The 21,577-nt window shown below is 39.8% G+C and overlaps 2 protein-coding genes, 1 long non-coding RNA gene and 2 other non-coding genes across 6 annotated transcripts in view; 1 reads left to right on the top strand and 4 right to left on the bottom strand.

The window, feature by feature from the left end:
* Positions 1-2,681: 2,681 nt before the first annotated feature.
* On the bottom strand, positions 2,682-2,795 carry LOC123500212. Its single transcript, XR_006673230.1, has one exon. It is a non-coding gene; the product is annotated as a U5 spliceosomal RNA (small nuclear RNA).
* A 921-nt stretch (positions 2,796-3,716) lies between these two features.
* On the bottom strand, positions 3,717-3,909 carry LOC123500201. The gene has a single exon (XR_006673219.1). It is a non-coding gene; the product is annotated as a U2 spliceosomal RNA (small nuclear RNA).
* Positions 3,910-7,613: 3,704 nt separating this feature from the next.
* LOC123499807 (quinone oxidoreductase-like) lies at positions 7,614-15,063 on the top strand. Of its 2 annotated transcripts, none has more exons than XM_045248299.1 (9): positions 7,614-7,760; positions 8,818-8,934; positions 9,553-9,705; positions 10,424-10,590; positions 10,955-11,043; positions 11,398-11,600; positions 12,820-12,915; positions 13,096-13,188; positions 13,626-15,063. In XM_045248299.1, exons 2-9 carry the CDS (start codon positions 8,818-8,820, stop codon positions 13,698-13,700), a joined length of 993 nt encoding a protein of 330 aa, XP_045104234.1. In that variant the 5' UTR covers positions 7,614-7,760; the 3' UTR covers positions 13,701-15,063. The 2 variants fall into 2 exon arrangements, with proteins under 2 accessions (XP_045104234.1, XP_045104235.1); XM_045248300.1 differs by lacking the exon at positions 7,614-7,760 and adding an exon at positions 7,774-7,850.
* Positions 8,820-15,699, bottom strand: LOC123499808. Its single transcript, XR_006673112.1, has 3 exons — positions 15,414-15,699; positions 13,641-13,765; positions 8,820-8,955 (listed from the first exon to the last, which is right to left on the bottom strand). It is a non-coding gene; the product is annotated as an uncharacterized LOC123499808 (long non-coding RNA).
* Positions 15,700-18,021: 2,322 nt separating this feature from the next.
* Positions 18,022-21,577, bottom strand: part of LOC123499813 (zwei Ig domain protein zig-8-like) — a 246,594-nt gene continuing 243,038 nt past the window's right edge. Inside the window, exons 8-9 of the mRNA XM_045248305.1 lie at positions 20,252-20,443; positions 18,022-20,108 (exon numbers count right to left, since the gene is read on the bottom strand). Of these exons, the coding sequence (XP_045104240.1) occupies positions 20,298-20,443 (146 nt within the window). The 3' untranslated portion in view covers positions 18,022-20,108; positions 20,252-20,297. The remainder of the gene's footprint in view (positions 20,109-20,251; positions 20,444-21,577) is intronic.

Here is a 21,577-nt window from a genome sequence, read left to right as displayed (position 1 = left end):
TAATGTTACTATTCTTCCTTGTTCCCTTTACCTTCGTTAGCCATCACACAGCTACACAAGTTCTCTACCGTGCGTCTTATGAACCCAGACTCGTCAAATCCCAACGTTTACAATTCATTCCATTACAAACGATAATATCTTTTGTATTAACGATTGTATCTGCATGGACGAAAAAAAAAAATATTCTCTATCATTCACTTGTTGGCACTACCGTTAAAGACTTCAGTGGAGGTACGACTGGTACGTACCTAGAATACAAAAACACTCCTAGATTAATTTCAGACCAGACGCCATCCCAATATTTTGATCACTGAGACCAATTTAATCAGAGAGTTGTGATTTATGTGTATATATTATGCTTTTACTCTTCCCTCTGTAAATATATGAAATATATGTATGTAAATAAAAGTATGAGTGTATGTATGATTCCAGATTTGCATGATGTGATGTGAATGTTTTCCCTTTCATGTATATAAGCAATACGTAGTGATGCTACGTAGCCACCCTGTGTACTTGTGATTTATCCCTCCCTTCCCCATGCCCTGACAAAGGACAATAGTTTTGAGTTAGGATTAGGGTCCCTGTGTGAATGAAGCGTGTATGGAATTCTGAGTGAGTGTACAATGTTATTTTTTTTTTTAATAATAAAATAAATAAAAATATATATAAATAAAATAATGATAAAAAAAACTACATTAAGTAAATAAAATTGTATATATAAATAACAAAACTGAAATAAAGAAAAAATAAAAAATAAAAATAGCAAAAATGGCCCAATACCCATGCCAGGGTAATGGCAAAAAAAAAAAAAAAAAAAAAAAAAAAAAAAAAAAAAAAAGATCACTGCCTCTGATGTGTCTTGTTCCTAATCAGTGTACATTACAGGCGGGTTCACACGTGTCAATATGCTACTGAAACTGCACGACGCTAGAAGTATAAACAGAGGCCTTCCAGTCGGAACACGTTCACACATAACGACTGAGAAGTATCGGCTGGGTGGAAAGTGAATTTATACAAACAGCTCCCCAACAAGATGTCTTCCTCCGGTGACAATGACGACTGTGATCAAATCAAATCCTGACAAGTATTCAATCCTCACCGCCAACTACGCCCTGCACAGTGGGAAGCAGTCATCGCAGAGTGGCAACTATCTCATCGAACGCCGTTCTGCCAAAGCTTTTTTTGTTATAAATTCATTCTTAGGGTCCCAGATGTGCTCTTTTTCCCTCAACAAGTCCAAAATCTTCTTCTCTACATCGACACCACATTTTCAAACCTTTCTCCATGTCACAACGTAAGAGTCGCAAATCGCCTGAACAAGACCAACACGTTAATTGGTCTTGTTTTGCGACTGTTTTTTTTCCAGTCGCTAAGTACCGATATTCAGTCGGAAACTAAGGCTTTCAATTTCAGTCGCATATTGACACGTGTGAACCCGCCTTTATGCAAGAACTTATTTGTAAAAATAGAGAAAGAGTGATGTTCTCAATCCTTCAAAATAATGACATCAAACCTGAAAATTCAAGACATAAAAGTTATAACAAACTTTTTCGTTCAGTTGAATACAATACGAATTCCCCTTCACTGTTTGCTGAGGAATCAAGCGTAAACATTGAGTTTTGCAGTCTGTTTGGAACATTAAAACAGATGTTGCAACACCTGCACCACAAGGGACCTGGGGGTGAGGGTGGGAGGATGGTCGGATGGGGCATCAGACAGCAATGGAGCTGACAGCATTTTTTGCTCTTACTTGATATAGTTTATCTTGAGCTAATATTGTATTGACATTGCAGAATTCAATGTTGCAAAGAGTCAGTCATAACATGCATGGACCTGTTATGTACTGTATGCAGTAATATCCATACAATAGCTTTAATTGCTAGTGTCCTCTATAGTTCCTCGAGCATTATGCATAATCACGGCATCAAGCACTGGTTGCGACTGCTGTCCTTCAGACCCAGCTGTAAGAGGCGGCGTCATGTACACACAGACGTGATACTTTGGGTATCCAGGGCGGTACCACTGCTCCACTTCCCTTCCCGACACTGCTCTGAAGACGACGAGCGACACATTCGCCACGCCACCCAAGGGCTGGTGCCTACCCTCAATATATGTAGGTACTGTACATGCATGTGCTCTATATATGTATACGTGTATGAATATGTATCATATAATCAATGATCCTTCAGTTATAAATGAAAATAGTCATCGGGCAGGTCATTTTACCACCATTACATTGTGAAATAAAGATAGTAATATGCTTTCACAACAGAACTGAACTGAATTGAATTCAACTTTATATCACATAATTACACAACAGCGTGCTACAGACCCGCCAATGGAAACAAGTCTCCACCGGCCCTCCTCTCATGGAGGAAAGGGACACAGAATGGCAGTGAATGTTCAGGAACTGTACAAATATACGCATAAGTACATTATATATATATATATATATATATATATATATATATATATATATATATATATATATATATATATATATATATATATATATATATATATAAGGACCAGAACCGAGCAATGAGCTGCCCTGTCATGTAGGCAAGACATCAAACCATTAGTGGTGTGCAGCCACAGTGCAGTGCAATAATAACTTCTGAGCGAGGACACCAACATCACCATCACCTCACCAATGCCGTCGTATATGTATTTCATTATGAAACCCACTAAGTGGGTCAATAAAAATTTCTTCAGACTCATTGAGTTGTTCCCCTCCACGGAAATCTTTAGTAAAAGGCGAAAGATTTATGCGTTTTGAAGGGAAACCAGAGTTACTATCATTGCCTAAACTCTGGAACTATACCCTTAGACCTTAACACCGGCGCAAGCAGTATGTCAAAGTAAGAATGGCAGGTTCATATTTAATGCATGCTTTCTCTATGATACCACTCATAATACTTCATATTCAACACTTTTAATATAATAATATTAGAATACTTATAAAGAACCACGCAATTGTTTACCATTTTGCAGTATACAAATCTCTAGTAGCAAATATATAGTTTGTCGGGATGCCCTTCTTCCACACAGACCTCTACAGTAAGTAGTGTTCAGCAACACCTACTAGTGTAATCTTCTATTTATGTGAATATTTCGCAAAACCTGCATTCTTCAGATGTTTCGTCATGAGGATGCCAAAACGCTAAGTTCTGATAGTTATCTTTTACTTATTCACCGTATCATGAACACATGTATTGATTTATAAGTTATTATGATTGTAACACCACAATCATACTTTTCAGTTATACAAAACAGCCAACACAGAGTTGTTAATTTCAGTTATCATATCATTAATCTCGAACACAGCTTCCGTTTTAAAATACAGGTCTTCACGACAATTAAGTATTAAGCAGTCTCCGGTGGGGCAACGATAGCAACCCTGGAGTCTATACAAACCCAACACGTCTAGCAGTGACTGTTTACACTAACCTAACACCAACTGACTACCTTTAACTTGCTTTTCTTCACTATGATGAAAAGGATGGTAAGGTGAAGGGTTGGTGGAACTGGATACAATAACTGCAGCAAATGAGATTATTTCTTTAGTTTATCATTTTTTCTCTGAGTGGATGAATGGAGTGTACTATGTAACTATCACGCACGCCGCATATCGAGTGTGAGTGTGTAAATTAAGCACTACGAATGCCACACATTTACAGGCATTTAATTTAAGATGAGATGTTCATTCTCCCCGGGGGGAGTGGACCGATCCCGGAAGTACTGCAATACCGGGCCGATCCGCGGCAAAGGTGGAGCAAGCCCCTAGCACTTCGCCATAATCCAAAAATCAGATTAATATCGTAGATCCCACATGGGGATCGTATCAGATATTAAGCTGATAAGAACAGATACTACACTTTGATCTTAGCCAAAAGGCCGAGAAGCGATACCCGACTACATCAACACAACACCCACACTGTTTAGGGCTGAACACCCAGGCTGATCACTGATTTACTACGCTACTGATATCTAACTTTCGTCTCATTTACACTATAACTTCAAGTCAATGTTAGCAAATCAAATATTTTCTCAATCCTTAAGATTCATTCTACTGGTTCCCTAACCAATAGTCATCTTCGCAAGTATCACTGCATGAAAATTTTCACAGAAAAAAGAAATTCTCCCAGAACAATCAATGAATGGCGATAACCTTATGCATCATATAGAGACAGCCACACGTAGAGCTGACGGTTCTCACAGCAATTAGTTTCCCATTAATTATATTTTTTCACAATCTAATGGATAAATGATTTCAAGTTCCTGGAAGTAATGCATTTGTGTGTTTTATGAAATCACTAAGTTTTTAGCATCAACGAATGTTTACATCTTGCACTGATACTCAGTAAACCTTTAATAATAATAAATAATAACGAATGTTTATTTACACAATGGGGTATATTTATATGCATTATATATTTTATCACATACTTAATAAGATAAACCTTAATCTATTACACTAAATGTCAACATGATCAAAACTTGCTCTAGATCTCAGACAACAAACACTAGTAAGCAGGTTATATGCACCAGTATAACTACCACGCTGGCCCCTATCATGTCCTAACCTCACCGGCAGCTTTACATGTGCATATAGACAAGAATTAAGTCCTGCAGTGACCTTTCCTCCATACCAATGTTAATATTCTTCACTATACCCAAGTTAGCCATCACTACTGCTACGCAAGTTTTCTTCTAAGCTATTATGAACCACACTCACGTAACCCAAGCCTTACAAATAATTCATTTGTATACAATACTGTTTTGATTAAAGATTGCATTTGCAAAGCTGAAATTTCGTCAATTTGGACTTTCGTAGGTAACGCTGCTAAAAAAAAAAAAAAAAAAAAACAATAATAATAGTAATAATAACTAACTAAAATAAATAAAGCAACTCTCGCTATAGTCGCCGCCGCCGCCATCATCAAAGTAGTATTTAATTTCCGAGTTTTTTTATGTGATTTTGTTAATATCCGATCTCTTTTCCAGCGTGCACTTTACACGATTTAATTTTCCCTTACCCCCCAAAAACACCGATTTCCCACAGGTCCCAGGCCTAAGCTCTTTAGGAATGAGAAGTAGGCATGGAATCATTATAGTTGAAAAGTCATATAACTTGGAAAATATGCATTTGCGCCTAAATAAACTTTGAAACTAAAACTTTGGGCCGGAAATGGTATACACCATCAACCAATTCAATACCATTCTAGCCACAAAAACGCTATATATCACATGTTCATTGGTTGGGTGAAAGTCCAAATTCATAAAATTTCATTCGATCGTTTAATATATATATATATATATATATATATATATATATATATATATATATATATATATATATATATATATACCGTATATATCCTAGCTATACTCATTCATAGAAATATAAAAGCAGCCTGCAGCTTAATGTGCGACTAAAACACTAAAAATGTCATTTCAGAAATAAAATCATGTCCCACACGTATACTTACACCAGTCTCTACGAAACATTAAAAGATCAGTGAACGCGTCTTCCTCCTAGCGCAGTGTGCTTCGTATATCCGCACTAATTTTTTTTTTACTCCGGATCACCATGGCCCAATTAAGAAGAAATGCTAACATTTTTGTGCGGAAATGCTCATATAAATGGCAGCCTATACAAGTGTACGTTGTACCTTATTATGAAGTAATGGCCTTCACAAAGAAAATCAATAAGTGCATAGATACAATGAACAAAAATAAAATGAATCAAACTCAATGTACAATAAATTCGTCAGATTCTCTAAGCCCACACACTTTTATCTCATATTTCTTCCACATTTCGCTTCCCACCATCTTTTTCTTTATCTATTTTATCTACTTTTCATCCCACTTTATCATCCAGATCGAGATATAGGTATTACACTATCCAATTACTTTATTATTTGGGTATTGCAATTATTTACGATATACGGGTATATGTATCAGCCATCAGGGCGTGTAGGCTCTAGCACGAAATCATAAGTTGCATCTTCACCAAAGAAGCAGATTACTGAAAAAAAAAATATATATAAAAGCTAATACAACTCATCCGGTATTTAACTGCCAGCAGGCGGAGCAGAGCGAGTGGACGGACCTCCAGCAACTTGAGGAGAGAGACTGTGAAGGCAATAGACAGCAAGGGTTACTGTGATTACCATATTCACAGAGTTTGAATGTCCATTTCGACTATCCACATTATGTGATCGACATGTGCACTTAATTTGTTTATAGGAAAGGTCTTGAGGGTACAGTGAGTTACATCCAGCGAGATACAGTAGTACTGCACCTCGCAAGTCTTCCCTACCTACTCTGTCAGACAAGGACTCCGTTCTCTCTTATCACGCACCAATCGGCGATTAGGCGAGAACTATAGTTTTTCACCCACCTATCCCTGGGTATGTCGTTCACTTAAATCAAGTCGCTTCCCTACGGAATGAGGTCTAGGGAATGACATCTTGAGATCATATTCACACACCACACACCGAGACAAGGAGGCAACAAAATCCCGGGTTACATCCTGTACGATAGCTGCTAGCTGAACAAGGGCTATATATCCTATACACTGCAGAGGCTCGCACACATGCCTTGTCCTCCCTGGGACTCGAACCCGACCGAGCCGTCTTCGTTGTGAGCCTTACCTGATAATCGCTACATTACGTGGTGTGTGTGTGTGTGTGTGTGTGTGTGTGTGTGTGTGTGTGTGTGTGTGTGTGTGTGTGTGTGTGTGTGTGTGTGTGTGTGTGTGTGTGTGGTGTAATTCACCTTGGTCGTCTGCTGGTCACCCAGCCAGTCTTCCCCATTACGGAGCGAGCTCAGAGCTCATAGACCGATCTTCGGGTAGGACTGAGACCACACACTCCACACACCGGGAAAGCGAGGCCACAACTCCTCGAGTTACATCCCGTACCTATTTACAGCTAGGTGAACAGGGGCCACACACCACACATTAAGAGTGTGTGTGTGTGTGTGTGTGTGTGTATTTTTCACCTCGGTCGTCTGCTGGTCACCCCATTACGGAGCGAGCTCAGAGCTCATAGACCGATCTTCGGGTAGGACTGAGACCACACGTGGTGGGGGTCCCTGCGTAAATCATTCTAATCTTTTGCCTCTCTGGAGAATATACATAATATATAGCAAGAGGAAGAATTTGTCTTCCTCTCACCATCCTCACGTTTTTCATAGTGGCAGCAGATCTCTCCCAAGGCCTTATTATATTTCTTGCTCTTGTCCAAGAAGAAATCAATATTTGCAGGTGCTATGCAAGCTGTATTTATCCTGATATTACAAACCAATTCCTCCAGATTACTCCACTACAAGTGTTTTATTTTCATAGTTTAATTCCCAAGAACGTTGCCTCATCGCGTGGCCGTGTGCCTCAAGTTCATCGCTGGCGTCTCCCCCTCCAGAGTCAGCTGCCTTTACCTCTGCATGCACAATGTCAATCTTACAGGTGGGCAATATATGTCTGATTCATTCCCGCCACTCTGCATACCTTGGCGTCCTAACTGTGATCTCCCACTTACTCTTCCTCGATCACTTAAAAGCCTCTATGGAACTTTACGTAAAATAATTTCCGAGCTGCTTTGTTGTACGATTTAATTTGAGCGAAAGGGCTTTCGAGCAGAAGATAAGCAGATAAAACAATTTAAACACTGGCAACACTGAGGCGGCGGCTGAGCGGCTTGCGGACGTACCCAGCCAGACTGATACCGCTGTTTAGACCTCCACTACACTCTTCAGTAAGTGGCAAGGGATTCACCTACAGGAGGCGTTTGCGGTGTGGGGCTTCAGGCAGTATTGTGGCCTTTGGGGGAGAGCTGTCATACAGGGTACAGAAAGGCATCGCAAGGTGTTAAGTCATCGTGATGTTAAAAGTCTGTCACTGGTGGCTTATGACGTGACGCATTCATTCCTTGGCTAACATTATTGCCGGGTGATGTTATTATCCATCATTATACTGAAACTCGGAGCTAGTCTAAAATGTATCGTAATGATGATGACGAGGGCCTGGACACGCAAGATACCCATCTAATGGTATCATGGTGTGTTTGTGTTAATTTCTAGTCACGCCACAGAATTTCGGAATACATCTCCAAAAATCTATAAAACGACTAAAGTAGAATGTTGGGTGCCCTGAGTTGTCCACATCGCTCGCTCTTACTGACTGACATACTGTAAATGCCTGGCTTAGGAATACTAGACAGACGGAAGCACCTCGATCAGGATTCGTTGTGCACAGGACCTAAGTTCATTCTGACAGAGGTTATTTTACAAAATTCATTGCAAATCGAATGGAGGTGTAGAAAAGAAGGAAGGGAACTATAGTACAAACACTAAGAACCAATATTTGCATTAGGTCATTTTAAAAGGAGTAAAATATCCCTATAAATTTTCGGCAAACCTCATCCCTCTCAGATTGAAGTATTATTTTTCATTTGACCATCTTTTTTTTATTTTCTTACTCTAGAATGTACATGTTATTGAAATACCTTGTCAGTCTCAATTCTCACCTTAAAATTTCAATGATATATTTAACCTTCATTTATAATGAGTGCACAGTTATTTCAATTCCAGCTAATCAAGATTTATGTAATAATGCTAATAATGCATGCACATGTTTAAATTATATCTTTGTATACTTTTTCTGCAGATTCATAGAAGTTAATTGAAGATAAACAAGATTTCCAAAATGTTACGACGATTAAATTGTTAATTTCATTAAAGAATTAAATGGGAAAACCCTGGTAATAGACATTAGACTAGGGGACAATAAGTTACTATTTGTGTTACTTACAGATGTTGAGGAGCTCCATGGCCGCCGTGATGAGAGCCATTGTTGTGCGTGAGTTTGGTGGTGTGAAGAAGATGAAGGTGGAGGCAGATATGCCGGCACCATCCGTCCAGGACCATGAGGTGTGTGTCCACTCCTCAAGGCTGGCGATGAAAGGAACAATATTCTTTAGACACATAGCCATTATAGAAGGGAATAGCTATCTAACTCATAAACAATGACATGGAAGATAAGTTTTTGCCTTAATAAAAGAATGTTTTATCCAAAGTTTACCATTGTTATGCATAGAGATGTAATGTTAGAGATGCATAGAGATGTAATGTTTAAGTCCACAAAACTGCAAATTTTTGTATGAGTAATGAATTGACTAATTTTTTGTGACTAATGTATATCCCCATGAAATGTTAAATGATGTTTATGCACTGGTAATGAGCCAGAGTAATTTTAGTTTAGGCAAGTAAAAGTCCTACTTGGTCTCTCCCACCATTGCATTGCCTTGAAAGTAACCCACCAAAACATGCATTGCTACACAGAATGAGTTGTAGAAGTTGGTCTGAAGTTAGGAAACTGCTTTTGTCCTTCCTGTCTTCTACAACTGTACTTAAAGACAATACAGGTGCCAATTAACTCTTTCTATACTAACTTGGTAACAAGATCCTGAATATCCAAGGAAATGGCAATGTATAAAGAACATGAGGGGTGTGCATAGTGTGTTGGGTAACTGTAATGCCCATCAACAGGTACTGATCAAAATACATGCTAGCGGAATCAATCCAGTGGACACCTACATACGGGAGGGCATGTATGCCAGCCTGCCTGAGCTGCCCTACGTCCCAGGCAAGGATGGTGCAGGGGTGGTGGAGGCCCTCGGCACTAAGGTTACTAAATTCAAGGTAAGTTTTCTTTCAGTAGCTAAGTTATCACTTCCTATCACTGGGACATGTGTTTTGAAAAGCTTTGTTCTCCCATGAGTGCTGTTTTTGTTTTTGTTTTTTGTTTTTAAGAAACCATAGCAATAATTAGTCTGATTTACTTCCCATTGATTTAAAGATTCTCACTCCTTGCATATCAGACATTGATGCAAATCTAATAAACTCTTATCCTTTCACAAAAAAGATTACACTCTTATTTACATAAAATCTGGAGAGAGAGAGAGAGAGAGAGAGAGAGAGAGAGAGAGAGAGAGAGAGAGAGAGAGAGAGAGAGAGAGAGAGAGAGAGAGAGAGAGACAGAGAGAGAGAGAGAGAGAGAGAGAAAATTTGCATCAAACATCACCAATACCATATATCAAACTCAACCTTTTAACAACATTTGCTTTTGTGCCACTCTCTATCTATGCTTCAGCTCACTAAAGATAAGAGAGATGCCACCTCACACTCGGATAAACAAACAGCTAATACCATGAACAAAATTAAAGCAGTTGAAAGCCTTGAAAGTGAGGTATGAGAGTTTTTAACATTGCAGAACAAATCAAACCAATCCACTTGTGACTATCATATAAAGTGTTTCAAAAGTTTGTTTATGCAGTAGTCAGGTTTGTATCAAATCTGAATAACACAAGCACCATGAACTGCAGCCTGATGGAGGTTTTACTACATTAATATCTTCCAGCTTGGGGACCGTGTGTTCTGCTCCATCAACACACGCAGCGGAACACTGGCAAGCCTCACTAGTGCTCATGAGACGCGAGTGTTTCCCCTGGGAGAAAATTTGAGTTTTGAGGAGGGTGCAAGTATAGGCATTCCTTACTTCACTGCCTGCCGGGCTCTCATCCTTAAGTGAGTAGCATCAGACATAAGCAGCTAAGGATGTATAACTTTTTTTCCTTATATAAAAGGGGACTGGCCAATGGTAAGAGAGAAAAGGAAAGCCCGACTGAACTGCCAGTCCCTTAAAAAAAAAAAAAAAAAAAAAAATTGTCATCCAAAATCAAAAGAGAAGTGTCCAGAAACCTCCTCCTTGAAAAATTTCATCACAGGAGAGAGAAAATATAGAATCAGATAGGAAGGTCCAGAATTTCAACTTGCATATCTCTTCCATTTACATGCTTCACCATCTTATTGTGCAAGCATGTGAAGGTTTTCTTTCCTAAAATCCAACTTAGATACAATTCTCATCATTGAGTGTTATTAATGTCTGCAGAGCCAAGGCCAAGAAGGGGGAGAGGCTGCTGGTGCATGGAGCCAGTGGAGGTGTGGGGCTGGCAGCTGTTCAGATGGGCAGAGAACTGGGTTAGTTAATTCTAGCCATTCACAGATCATGCTGACATATACATATTTTGGATGATAATCAGACATCAGTCAACAATGTGGCACAAGTTTTATGACTGGTCTAATAATGAATGTTATGGGTCGTCTGTCAGAATTTGATCTCTATTACCAGCAAAGATGAGAATATAAACTGAGGGAAGCTCTAAGAAGCCATCAAGCCTACATTTGGCTGTCTCTGCATATATGGAAACTTAATTTTGTTATTTTCAACTTAAATTATTAGCTTAACATTATGAAAGTTTGCATTAAGGCTGCAGTTTCAGAAAGTAACTGTAAGGCCTCTTGACTATAACCTCTAATGCACTGCACCGACAGGCCTTCATGTGGTGGGGACGGCCGGCACTGATGAGGGGATCTCCCTAGTGAAGGCAACTGGTGCCCATGAAGTCTTCAACCACCGTGACCCTCAGTACCTTAAGAACCTTGGTGCAGAAAAATTTGACATCATTCTGGAGATGCTGGCCAATGTCAACTTGGACAAGGACCTCACTCTGATGAACCCACGTGGTAGAACCATTGTATGTCTCCCACAGCATTTTGTTTGATGTTATTTCTCAGACAGGGTTGTATGTCATTTATTTATTTATTTTTTTTTTTAACGTTAAGGCCTATAGCACCTGTAAGCATACTTGAAGAGTGTATGGGAAGAGTTGTTCAGCTTCCACCCATTAGTGGCGCTGGCAATTTTATTTATAGTGGTACCTATATTAGGACCCATCCTGAAGCTCATCTTGGGTGTAACCACCTACAACCTGGGTAACATGGTGACATGTAGGTAACTTTAAACCACTCAAGAAATGGCAGTGTTTAAGGCTGTACGTGGTGGGATTCGAACCTACACATGGACGACTGCCCGATCCCACACTCACCACTTTATCCACTATGCCATCGCCTCCCTACCTCCTCTCTGTCAGTGGTTAAGAACATTGCTGGCTTATTGTAGTCTTTACATTTTTCTGTGTATTTTTGTGCACATCAATGGTAGATGTGCCATATTCATATATACACATCCTTTCCTAATTTTACATTCTCTCCCCTAAAAAGATTTCTTACTTTGATTGTCATGGTATCTAATTACTTATATCCTTTCTACACACACACACACACACACACACACACACACACACACACACACACACACACACACACAAAAAAAAAAAAAAGCTAAGCTGGACTAAACAAGGTGTAAAGACGGGTCAATATGAGCTTGCTCCCCTCCCGTAAACTACAACTAGGTAAATACAACTAGGTAAACACACACACACACACACACACACACACACACACACACACACACACACACACACACACACACACACACACACGTGTTCTTTCTCTACAAGGAAGTCTTGTTGGAGATGATACATTTGGCATTATAATCTTTTATAACTTTATATTCTCTACAAAAGCAATTCCTTAATCTGACTTGTATTTAACCATTTGTACCATTCTTTCTAGATGAAATATGCATCACTCCTAAATCTTGTTCAATTAATATAACATTTCATGCACATAAAACCAGAACATTTGACCACAAATGATCTTTCTGACAATTCCTGACAATCTGAGCTGCTATTTCAGTGGCCCACCAAATGATTTTATAAAACAAAAGACTAATCTTTAAAAAATTAGACACTGAAATCTTTGAAATGCAATTGCTCTCTTTACTATCACTGTTGTGTTTTGATACAATGATAAGCAAAGCAGTCTGAGGGCTAATGTTACTTTCTGGCACAGGTGGTGGGGTCAAGAGGAACCACTCAGATTAACCCTCGCAATCTGATGTTGAGTGAGAGTTCTGTCACCGGGGTTGCTCTTGGTACTTCTACTGAGGTGATTGTAGAGAGTAACCTTTTGATCTCAATAATGTCTCTTGAATGACATAAATAACTGCTCTAAATTACATAATTTTTCTAGCAGCTTGTAGTGTAATAACTTCTGTTACTTTGAAGATTGTTCTAATGAGAGCCCAAAAAGCTTAGAAATAAAGGTCTTGGTTAACTCTGTCTGCAGGAAGAGTGGGCCGAGCTGGCGGCACACGTAGTGGCTGGCACTGAGGCAGGATGGGTTAAGCCAGCAGTGTACAAAGTTTACAGTTTGGAAGAGGTAAGATGCTACAGATTCTCGTATTTCTTTTCTGAGGTCTGCTTTATAATGGCTTCAATGTATGTAAAAAAAAAAAAATCTTAAAAGGAATTTATATTTTCTTGTTTTTAGGAGACGTAGGTCAGGCTTGAAATGGAATAGTACTTACTTTTATGAGACTCAATATTCTTACCTTTTTCAGGACACTGAGTAATTATTTCCAAGAAACTAAGATTATTAAAATAGTTAAAGTAGACTAAAACAGAATACATACTTCTTACATTTAAGAAACACTAAAACAACAATTTCCTTTCAAGATTAACACCAATACTGTACTTCTACTATGAGATATTATAGAAATCACTAAACAATAGCTTCATAGAAATGACACATCCCATCCCCAGAGAACTACCACATATGTCTGATTCTCAATAATTGCATGGCTCTTACTCCAACAGGCGTCCCAAGCTCACCATGACATCATCCATTCCAAAGGTGCCCAGGGAAACCTGGTGGTGAAGGTGACTGAGTGAATGGACCTCTCTCAAAACTCCTCTCCTTAACTTGAGTGCTCAGTGGATTGATGTGGCTGTGTTGTCTGTGAAAAATAGTGAATTGAATAAATAAATAAATCTATTATAGTATATATTATATACCAGGCCAGAAAAAATTACTGAACATTGCCTAGATAAAGCACAAAAATAAATTGAATGAATAAGTAAAATAGAAAAAAACATTGATATTCATTCTCTTAGTGGAGAATAAAGAAATACTGTTGGGGAAAGAAATGAGTTATATACAGGAAGGGTTACAATATAAGAAGAGCTACATTTATGTAAAAAAGAAGTAATACCTCAATGTTGAGTATGTAAGTAAAATTTTATTTACTTTGAGTTATTATTTTGTCTTGCCATAATTTTATTTGTTGAAGCATTTTTACTATACTTTTACAAATGTCATTAAATTCATCTTTAAGCTGTGAAATGTTGTTGCATGTCTGGCCATGCCATACACTGCATATCACAGTAAAATGCATTAATAATTTTCTGGAGCCACATTTTTCTTGACATCCCACTTTGCAGCCACAAGAAACTAGCTTTAGCAATTTTTCAGGAGCAGCTGGATCCTCAGTAAGTACTATTGGCATTAGTATGTTTTCTTTCTTCATCCATCCCCAATTATAGTTTCAGGAAGGATGTGACTCAGCTTGCTGCACAGCATGATAAACTGTACCAATGTTGCTTCAGTGCTGCAGATGTAGGTGCCAGAGACTCTAACTTGAATATAGAGTGGGATGTCAAAAAAAAACTGTGGCTGCAGAAAATTATTAATGCATTTTACTGTGATATGCAGTGTATGGCATGGCCAGACATGCAACAACATTTCACAGCATAAAGATGAATTTAATGACATTGAGTGAAAGTATAGTGCTTTCTAGACATGTTAGTGTTTTTAGTACTAGTTCAGCACTTCTCCAAAGCTCTATGATATAAAATATTTGTTACCTTTCAGTGTTTTTTACAATACAACTCTTACCTCCATGAAGTTCATATTATTAATAAATCAATCAATTATTAAATCCCAATTCATTTCACTTCCTAAACTTGAAAAGGAGTGATTGAAGGAGTGTAGAAAATTAGTTGAATGAATTTCTTGTTGATAACAAAACCTAACTTATATAGAGTACTACATCAATGTAACATATCATAAGACCAGGAAAACAGTAAAAGACCACATTTTTAACCAAAATTAGCTGTAACCAACCCCAAAGAGGATGAATGATTAGTCTTAGGTGTCTGAAAATTATTCTTGGGTTAAAAACAAAATTAGACAAATTTCACGCATTTATATACTGCTAATAGTTTAAAAGTTATCAATAAATTATATTTTTCCTAACTGACCTTTCATGACCTCTATTCACCCATATTTTTGACAGTTCGCATGGATAGACATTTGAGGACTTTTGATGTTATTTGTAATCACCTCAGCTGGTTACACAGGTATTTTCAACTTGTTAAGAATTTGTTCCGGGTCTTGAAGCCTTTTGAGCTATATTTCTGGACAATTGTTAAGCTGAAATTAGATTTTTTTTTTTTTAATGCTTCTAACGACTTATTAACAAGATCTCTACATTATTAAGAGGAGAAACACTAGGGGACACTGATCGTCTCTGTGGCCTTTGGAAACCGTAGTGTTGGTAGAGCAAATCGTTTTCACCCTGGCCTCAGTGTGATGCTCCGTATTACCTCACTGAGGATGACACGGCGGCAGGGCTGTCAACTCCAGGATAAGCTATCGCCACCACCATTACAGCCTCGTCGCCGCCATCTCGTAAATACCTCCACATGACGCTGCATTTCACTAGCGTCCTGCGTCAGCGTCCATTTTTTGCGCGCCATAAACCGGAACACACGTCGTAAACAGAGTGCGCGGCGATCTATCAGTCAGTTAATGGTGAATAACTCTACACCAGCCTCGCCAGTCTCGCCATTGTTAGCCGCTGTCCGCTGTCCGCCCCACGTAACACACTCGCCTCGCCTGTCATTGTTTTAATATTTCATTCCGGAGTTCAGGTGCTACCTTCACTACGAAGTTAATATTGATGATTAGTTCTGTTATCGTTCTTAACAAGTATTTCGATATTTGTATGTTTCACGATTATTCTATTTGCTGTATTTTTTTTCCCCCTTATATATATCAATCTTATTTTGATTCTTCTCTTTGTTGGCTTATGTACTTCTATAGATTTATATTTTAATGACATTTTTTCTTACATAACTTCACCCCACTCAACGTCATTCATTTTCGTTGCGGGATTGGACAGATGATAGAATTAACTCGCCTACTTTTTGCAGTCATAACTCATAACTGATCTATTTCGAAAAGCACAGTTGTAACACTATTGTGCATGAATGCTTTTTTTATTTGTTTCCTATCAACAAATCATCACTCAATCTAATCCCTAGCAAATCCATATAAAACGTAGGTCAACTGGTCTTTTGCAGTTTCGTTATATATGTATTCCCATACCCAACCCTCCTCCCACGGCAGTCTAATCCACTAACACCCTTGCAGCTCAATTCTTGCAAACGACACCCATGCGCCCTCTATTGCCTGCCATGTGTTGCCATAACCCTCAGCGGCACGCACCCTACAACTTCCCTCCTCCTATCATAACGTGAAGTAGAAATGGAGTCAGTTTATCGCGGAGAGCACCCTTCTACCTTCTTTGAGCTGAAGAGCAATGGCATTATTTCCACTGCTTGCGTTAGAAGTCGCTACAGTGGATCAACTAGTTCAACACCTCAGATTTGCGTCTTCCTCAGTCACACCAATTGCAAGCGTCTTCTTTTATTGCATCCATAAACTCACTCACTCACTCTCTCTCTCCTGTTGTGTAGATCGGCTATCAACAGTTTATTCGTCCATAAGGCAATGTAGTCAGGCTGATAGTAGTTTAGAAAGTAATAGTACCGAAAATTTAAGCGTATAACGTTATCACCAATCATGGAACAGGTGGACACGCACTGTTGCAATACTAAGTCAGACAACGTAACAAGCTAATAAGGCTAACTACCAGCAAGGACCAAATGACACCATTGCAACATTCCGGAGATTACATCAAGGATACAAAGACACGGTCACATACCTTATGAATTCCATGGCCGGCTGCGTCGATACACAAAGAAAAAAAAAGGAAACCAAATTATGCACTAAATTACAATAGGCAACAAGTAAACATCCTCACTACTCGTTGCTTTACCAAGAACTGAGTGAAGTGAAATGAGCACTGCGCACTGAGTGCGCAGTTCAAACTTATCCGATTCCTCTCCGATCCTTTCACACGCGCACATGAGATGATGAGAACCAAACACCCAAACTGTATAACAGACAAACAGAACACTTCCTAAGACTAAAACACCGTATTGCATCATACAGAAACAATATATTATAAGACAACATTTTATGCCACAGCGAGAAGTTAATAGCCACTTGAAACCAATACAAAAAAAGTAATAGAATCGTACGCGGGCAGCTTCAAATCCCTCTTCCGGCCAACCAACTCCCTCTTAACTACGAATAATTTCCCATATCTTCTTACAATGAATGGGTGGCTGAGTGGCAATTTCATATATCAGTTTTTATGACCATTCCTTCAAGATAACCACACTCAGTGTATAGAAACTGTCATAATAATTACTAAGGGGGGCGGGATGAGAGTCTTCGCCTTAACAAACGAGTGATTATGGCTTGTTTGATCGCCACTCCAGCTGTTTATCATCGTGAACTGTGATCGTTGTTCTATTTGATTTTTTTCCTTATTATTGAGTTGTTATTGTCATTTTTAAGCTTCGTTGACATTTGTTAGTTTCTACATTATCATCGTCATCATTGTTATCGTTATTTTTGTCGTTATTATGAAGTATCCTCCTTCTCCTCCTCCTCCTCTTCTTTTTTTTTTCTATATCAGTTTCCTTTCTTGTTCTTGTTCTTGTTCTTTCTTATTCTTGTTCTTGTTCTTCTTCTTACAACAACAACAACAACAACAACAACAACAACTACTACTACTACTACTACTACTACTACTACTACTGCTACAACAACAACAACAACAACAACAATAACAACAACAACTACTACTACTACTACTACTATTACTACTACTACTTCTGTTATGTAAGAGAGGAAAGCTGACCAAGGGTAACGTAAAATAAAATAATAAGGACCTACTTAGTTGCCAGTTCCCTTGCAGGTGCTACTTCTGTTACATGTAAAGTCAACCCTAAAAGTCTTAACCCATATGTAGGTATTTAAGCCAGATTTAAAGAGGGGAAGGCAATAAAAACAAGAGACTTAATTGGAGACCATTTATTTAATTTATTTATTGACACACTCCACCCTTTCCTTCAAGCAGGTGAAGGAAGGCAACACTGATGATTAGTGGTTAGTTCTCGTTATATACGTGTCATTTATAACTCTTACCTGTCTGTCATAGCCGTGTGTGTGTGTGTGTGTGTGTGTGTGTGTGTGTGTGTGTGTGTGTGTGTGTGTGTGTGTGTGAGGGTAAGGGAGAGATCGCATGGTATTATAAAAGATTCTCACATACAAGTCAATTATCTCTCTCTCTCTCTCTCTCTCTCTCTCTCTCTCTCTCTAACTAGTCTCGATGATCTACAGGTACAAGTGAGTTCGGTACAAGGTGTTCAGTGTAGCACCAAATAGGATCATAAGCGATACAAAACCTATATAAGAAGGATTCAGTTCCTTATCATGGTCACTTAAAAAGATCCAATGCCTTATACTCACACGATTCTCTTTTTTCCTTCGAGTATTTGTAGAGATCGAGGACTTGATGCTTTCTTAAGTATCTGGAATGTCTTTCCGATACAAAACCTATTTAAGAAGGATTCAATTCCTTTCCATGACACTTAAGAAGATCTGGTTCCTTATACGCACTCGATCCTCTTTTCTTCACGAGTCTTTACAGAGATTATGCTCCTAGATTTTTTTTTTTTTCTGAAGTTCCTCGAGTCTCTCACTTCACGCTCTGTAGTCTATGAAATGAGAAAATGTATCACCATCTTTGTAAAAACAGAGCCTATATAGCAAAGCGTGTTCATTTATACAAGATCCCAGAGTATTGAGTGTTAGTTCCTTCATTTGCTGTGGTGTAAAGAAGAAAAAAAAAGAAAAGGCGATCGCAGTCCAGCTTTTTAAATCACGACGACAACGACGACGACGACAATAAAATAGACTTCTGTACACTTCATTTTTTTCGTTTTTTTATTTTTTTTACAATATTCGACAACTTTTCAAATATCAGTGCAGTAGAAAACTATCCTGTACATTTTTTTTTTCTTATCTTGTTTTGTTTCAGTGTATGATAATAAAGATGTTTTAATATATTGTTTCATAACACCGATGTGAAACAAAACTCCAATTCATTGAAACGTAGCGAATGATTGATTGAGTGTAATGCGCCACAAAACTGAGGTTATAAAGCGCCGCCTAAAACTTGTATAACTAAAATCTATATTATGTTCAGTCAGTAAATGAAAGCAAGCTATCAACGCCTTCACACTCACAGGGGCGGCGAAAAATAATATAAATTGAAACTGAAAAATAGAAAAGTACATATAGAGCGAGAGAAACGCAATTTTGCTGGGATACAAGATAAAACTCACCTACATTTTTGTGCTATAAAACAAAGTCCATTTATGGAGGCTCCAAATCCTGAAAGAATTGGCCCTAAACACTTGATGGGACATGCAATATTCTCTCTCTCTCTCTCTCTCTCTCTCTCTCTCTCTCTCTCTCTCTCTCTCTCTCTCTCTCTCTCTCTCTCTCTCTCTCTCTCTCTCTCTCTCTCTCTCTCTCTCATCTCCCCAACACACAATAACAGTCACCTTCAATCATGGTAGTAAAAAGTGTCCCAATCTAATACGAATAGGACAAAAAGTTCAGATTCGAGCAGAAAAGTTACCCTCATCCCCTGTCTGGCCGCCCTGGCCGTCCTGTCCCCTGCCGCCCCTCCCCTGCAGTGTTCCGGGACAGTGCACGTTTTCTAATGTGCTTCTTAACAGTTCCTGCACGGACGAGGCACAACAGAGGTGCATTAATAACGTTCCTCGTACCACCAAGACGTATTTCCAGCGCTATATATTCCTGTGAAGGAGCGTGTGTGACCAGCTCCGTACACGCCCACGCTTCCGCCACCACCACAACACTCGCTTGCCGCTCCGTCATGTCGACGCCAGCTTCGCGTCTTGTCAGCGTCCCACACGTGGTGTGTCGGTAGTCCACAGCCACGTCCCCACACTCCCATCATCTCCGCCGCGCGGCGTGCAGCAGCAGCAGTGCCACGGGTAGTAACAGCGTGACCCACTCTGTGGGACACCGGCGGCACGCCCCGCCCGTCTGCATGGCTGCAGGGTGCTCTCCTGGGGAAATAAGATTAGATACATGATAACAAACGGTGACGACGATGACAATGACAACAACAACAACAACACCAACAATAGTAACAGCCTTAAGATTAGCCTGGCTTCCATGGTGAGCTGTGAGGCGGTGGGCGGCGCCTCACCTTGCAGCACGGTGAGGGAGAGCGAGGCGGGGCCCGCCGCCGTGGGTCAGCAGGTGTAGTTGCCGGAGTGGTCGGGGGCGGCCCGGGCGATGGTGAGGGAGGAGCGGGTCCCCTCTGGGCCTTCCTGCGTCAGGATGGCCACCAGGCCCTCGTAGTCCAGCATGACGCCGTTGTGGTACCAGTACACCAGACCTGCACGACAGGGAGGACAGAGTCAACACTGACTGGAGGTTGCATGCTATAACAAATATAACACGTAATATTTCCTATGTACATACATGTGTGTGTGTGTGTGTGTGTGTGTGTGTGTGTGTGTGTGTGTGTGTGTGTGTGTGTGTGTATATACGTGAGCGCGCGCGCGCGCGCGTGTGTGTGAGTGTGTGTGGTGTGAAGTTGGTGGTCTTGTTCTATGCGGCAAGAGGCTGTCATGTGTTGTTACGAAAAAAAAAAAGTGCAGGAAAAAAAAAAAAAAAGAATAGGAAAAACCAATGGGAACAAAACGTGGCATGAAGCAGCACACGCGAGGCAACGACATGACCTGCGCCGCGTGTGCCGTGCCGCGGGGAGGCCGAGGCGACACGACCCCTGAAATTATTGCTGCTCTGAGCTCAAACTACGACACTAAATTAATGTGCAACGATTCCGTTTCATGCTGCTGTAAGAGGATTCATGTCTATCTGTAAGTTTGTGTACCTGCATGCCTGCCTCATTGTCTGTCTGTCTTTATGTCTATCTATCTCCCTGTCCGAATATCTGTCTGACTATCTATCGATCTATACATTTCTCCGGCTTCCTGTCTATCTTTATATTAATTGATTTACATCTGTCTGCCTATCTGTTTCTTTATTTATCTACTTATCTATTCACCTATCTGTCTGCATGTTTCTCTCTCTCTCTCTCTCTCTCTCTCTCTGTGTGTGTGTGTGTGTGTGTGTGTGTGTGTGTAATTCATCTCTTTCGCCTGCTGGTCACCCAGCCAGTCATCCCCATTACGGAGCGAGCTCAGAGCTCATAGACCGATCTTTGGGTTAGACTGAGACCACATCACACACAACACACACCGGGAAAGCGAGGCCACAATCCCTCGAGTTGCATCCCGTATCTATTTACTGCTAGGTGAACAGGGGCCACACATTAAGAGGCTTGTCCATTTGCCTCGCCGCTTCCCGGGATTCGAACCCGGCCCTCTCGATTGTGAGTCGAGCGTGCTAACCACTACACTACGCGGTGTGTGTTTGTGTGTGTGTGTGTGTGTCAGTCTAGCCATCTATCTATCTATCTATCTATCTATCTCTATACCTACCTATCTATCTATCTATCTATTTA

The sequence above is a fragment of the Portunus trituberculatus genome, chromosome 50, assembly GCF_017591435.1.
Source record: "Portunus trituberculatus isolate SZX2019 chromosome 50, ASM1759143v1, whole genome shotgun sequence".
Lineage (NCBI taxonomy): Eukaryota > Metazoa > Arthropoda > Malacostraca > Decapoda > Portunidae > Portunus > Portunus trituberculatus.
The sequence above is the reverse complement of the archived record's forward strand: the minus strand, read 5'-3'. Positions and strand labels throughout refer to the sequence as shown.

Coding starts and splice junctions, on each gene's coding strand:
- LOC123499807 (XM_045248299.1), top strand. CDS start 8,818: ATGTTGAGGAGCTCCATGGCCGCCGTGATGAGAGCCATTGTTGTGCGT. Junction 8,935..9,552: donor CATCCGTCCAGGACCATGAG/GTGTGTGTCCAC, acceptor GCCCATCAACAG/GTACTGATCAAAATACATGC. Junction 13,189..13,625: donor AAGTTTACAGTTTGGAAGAG/GTAAGATGCTAC, acceptor TTACTCCAACAG/GCGTCCCAAGCTCACCATGA.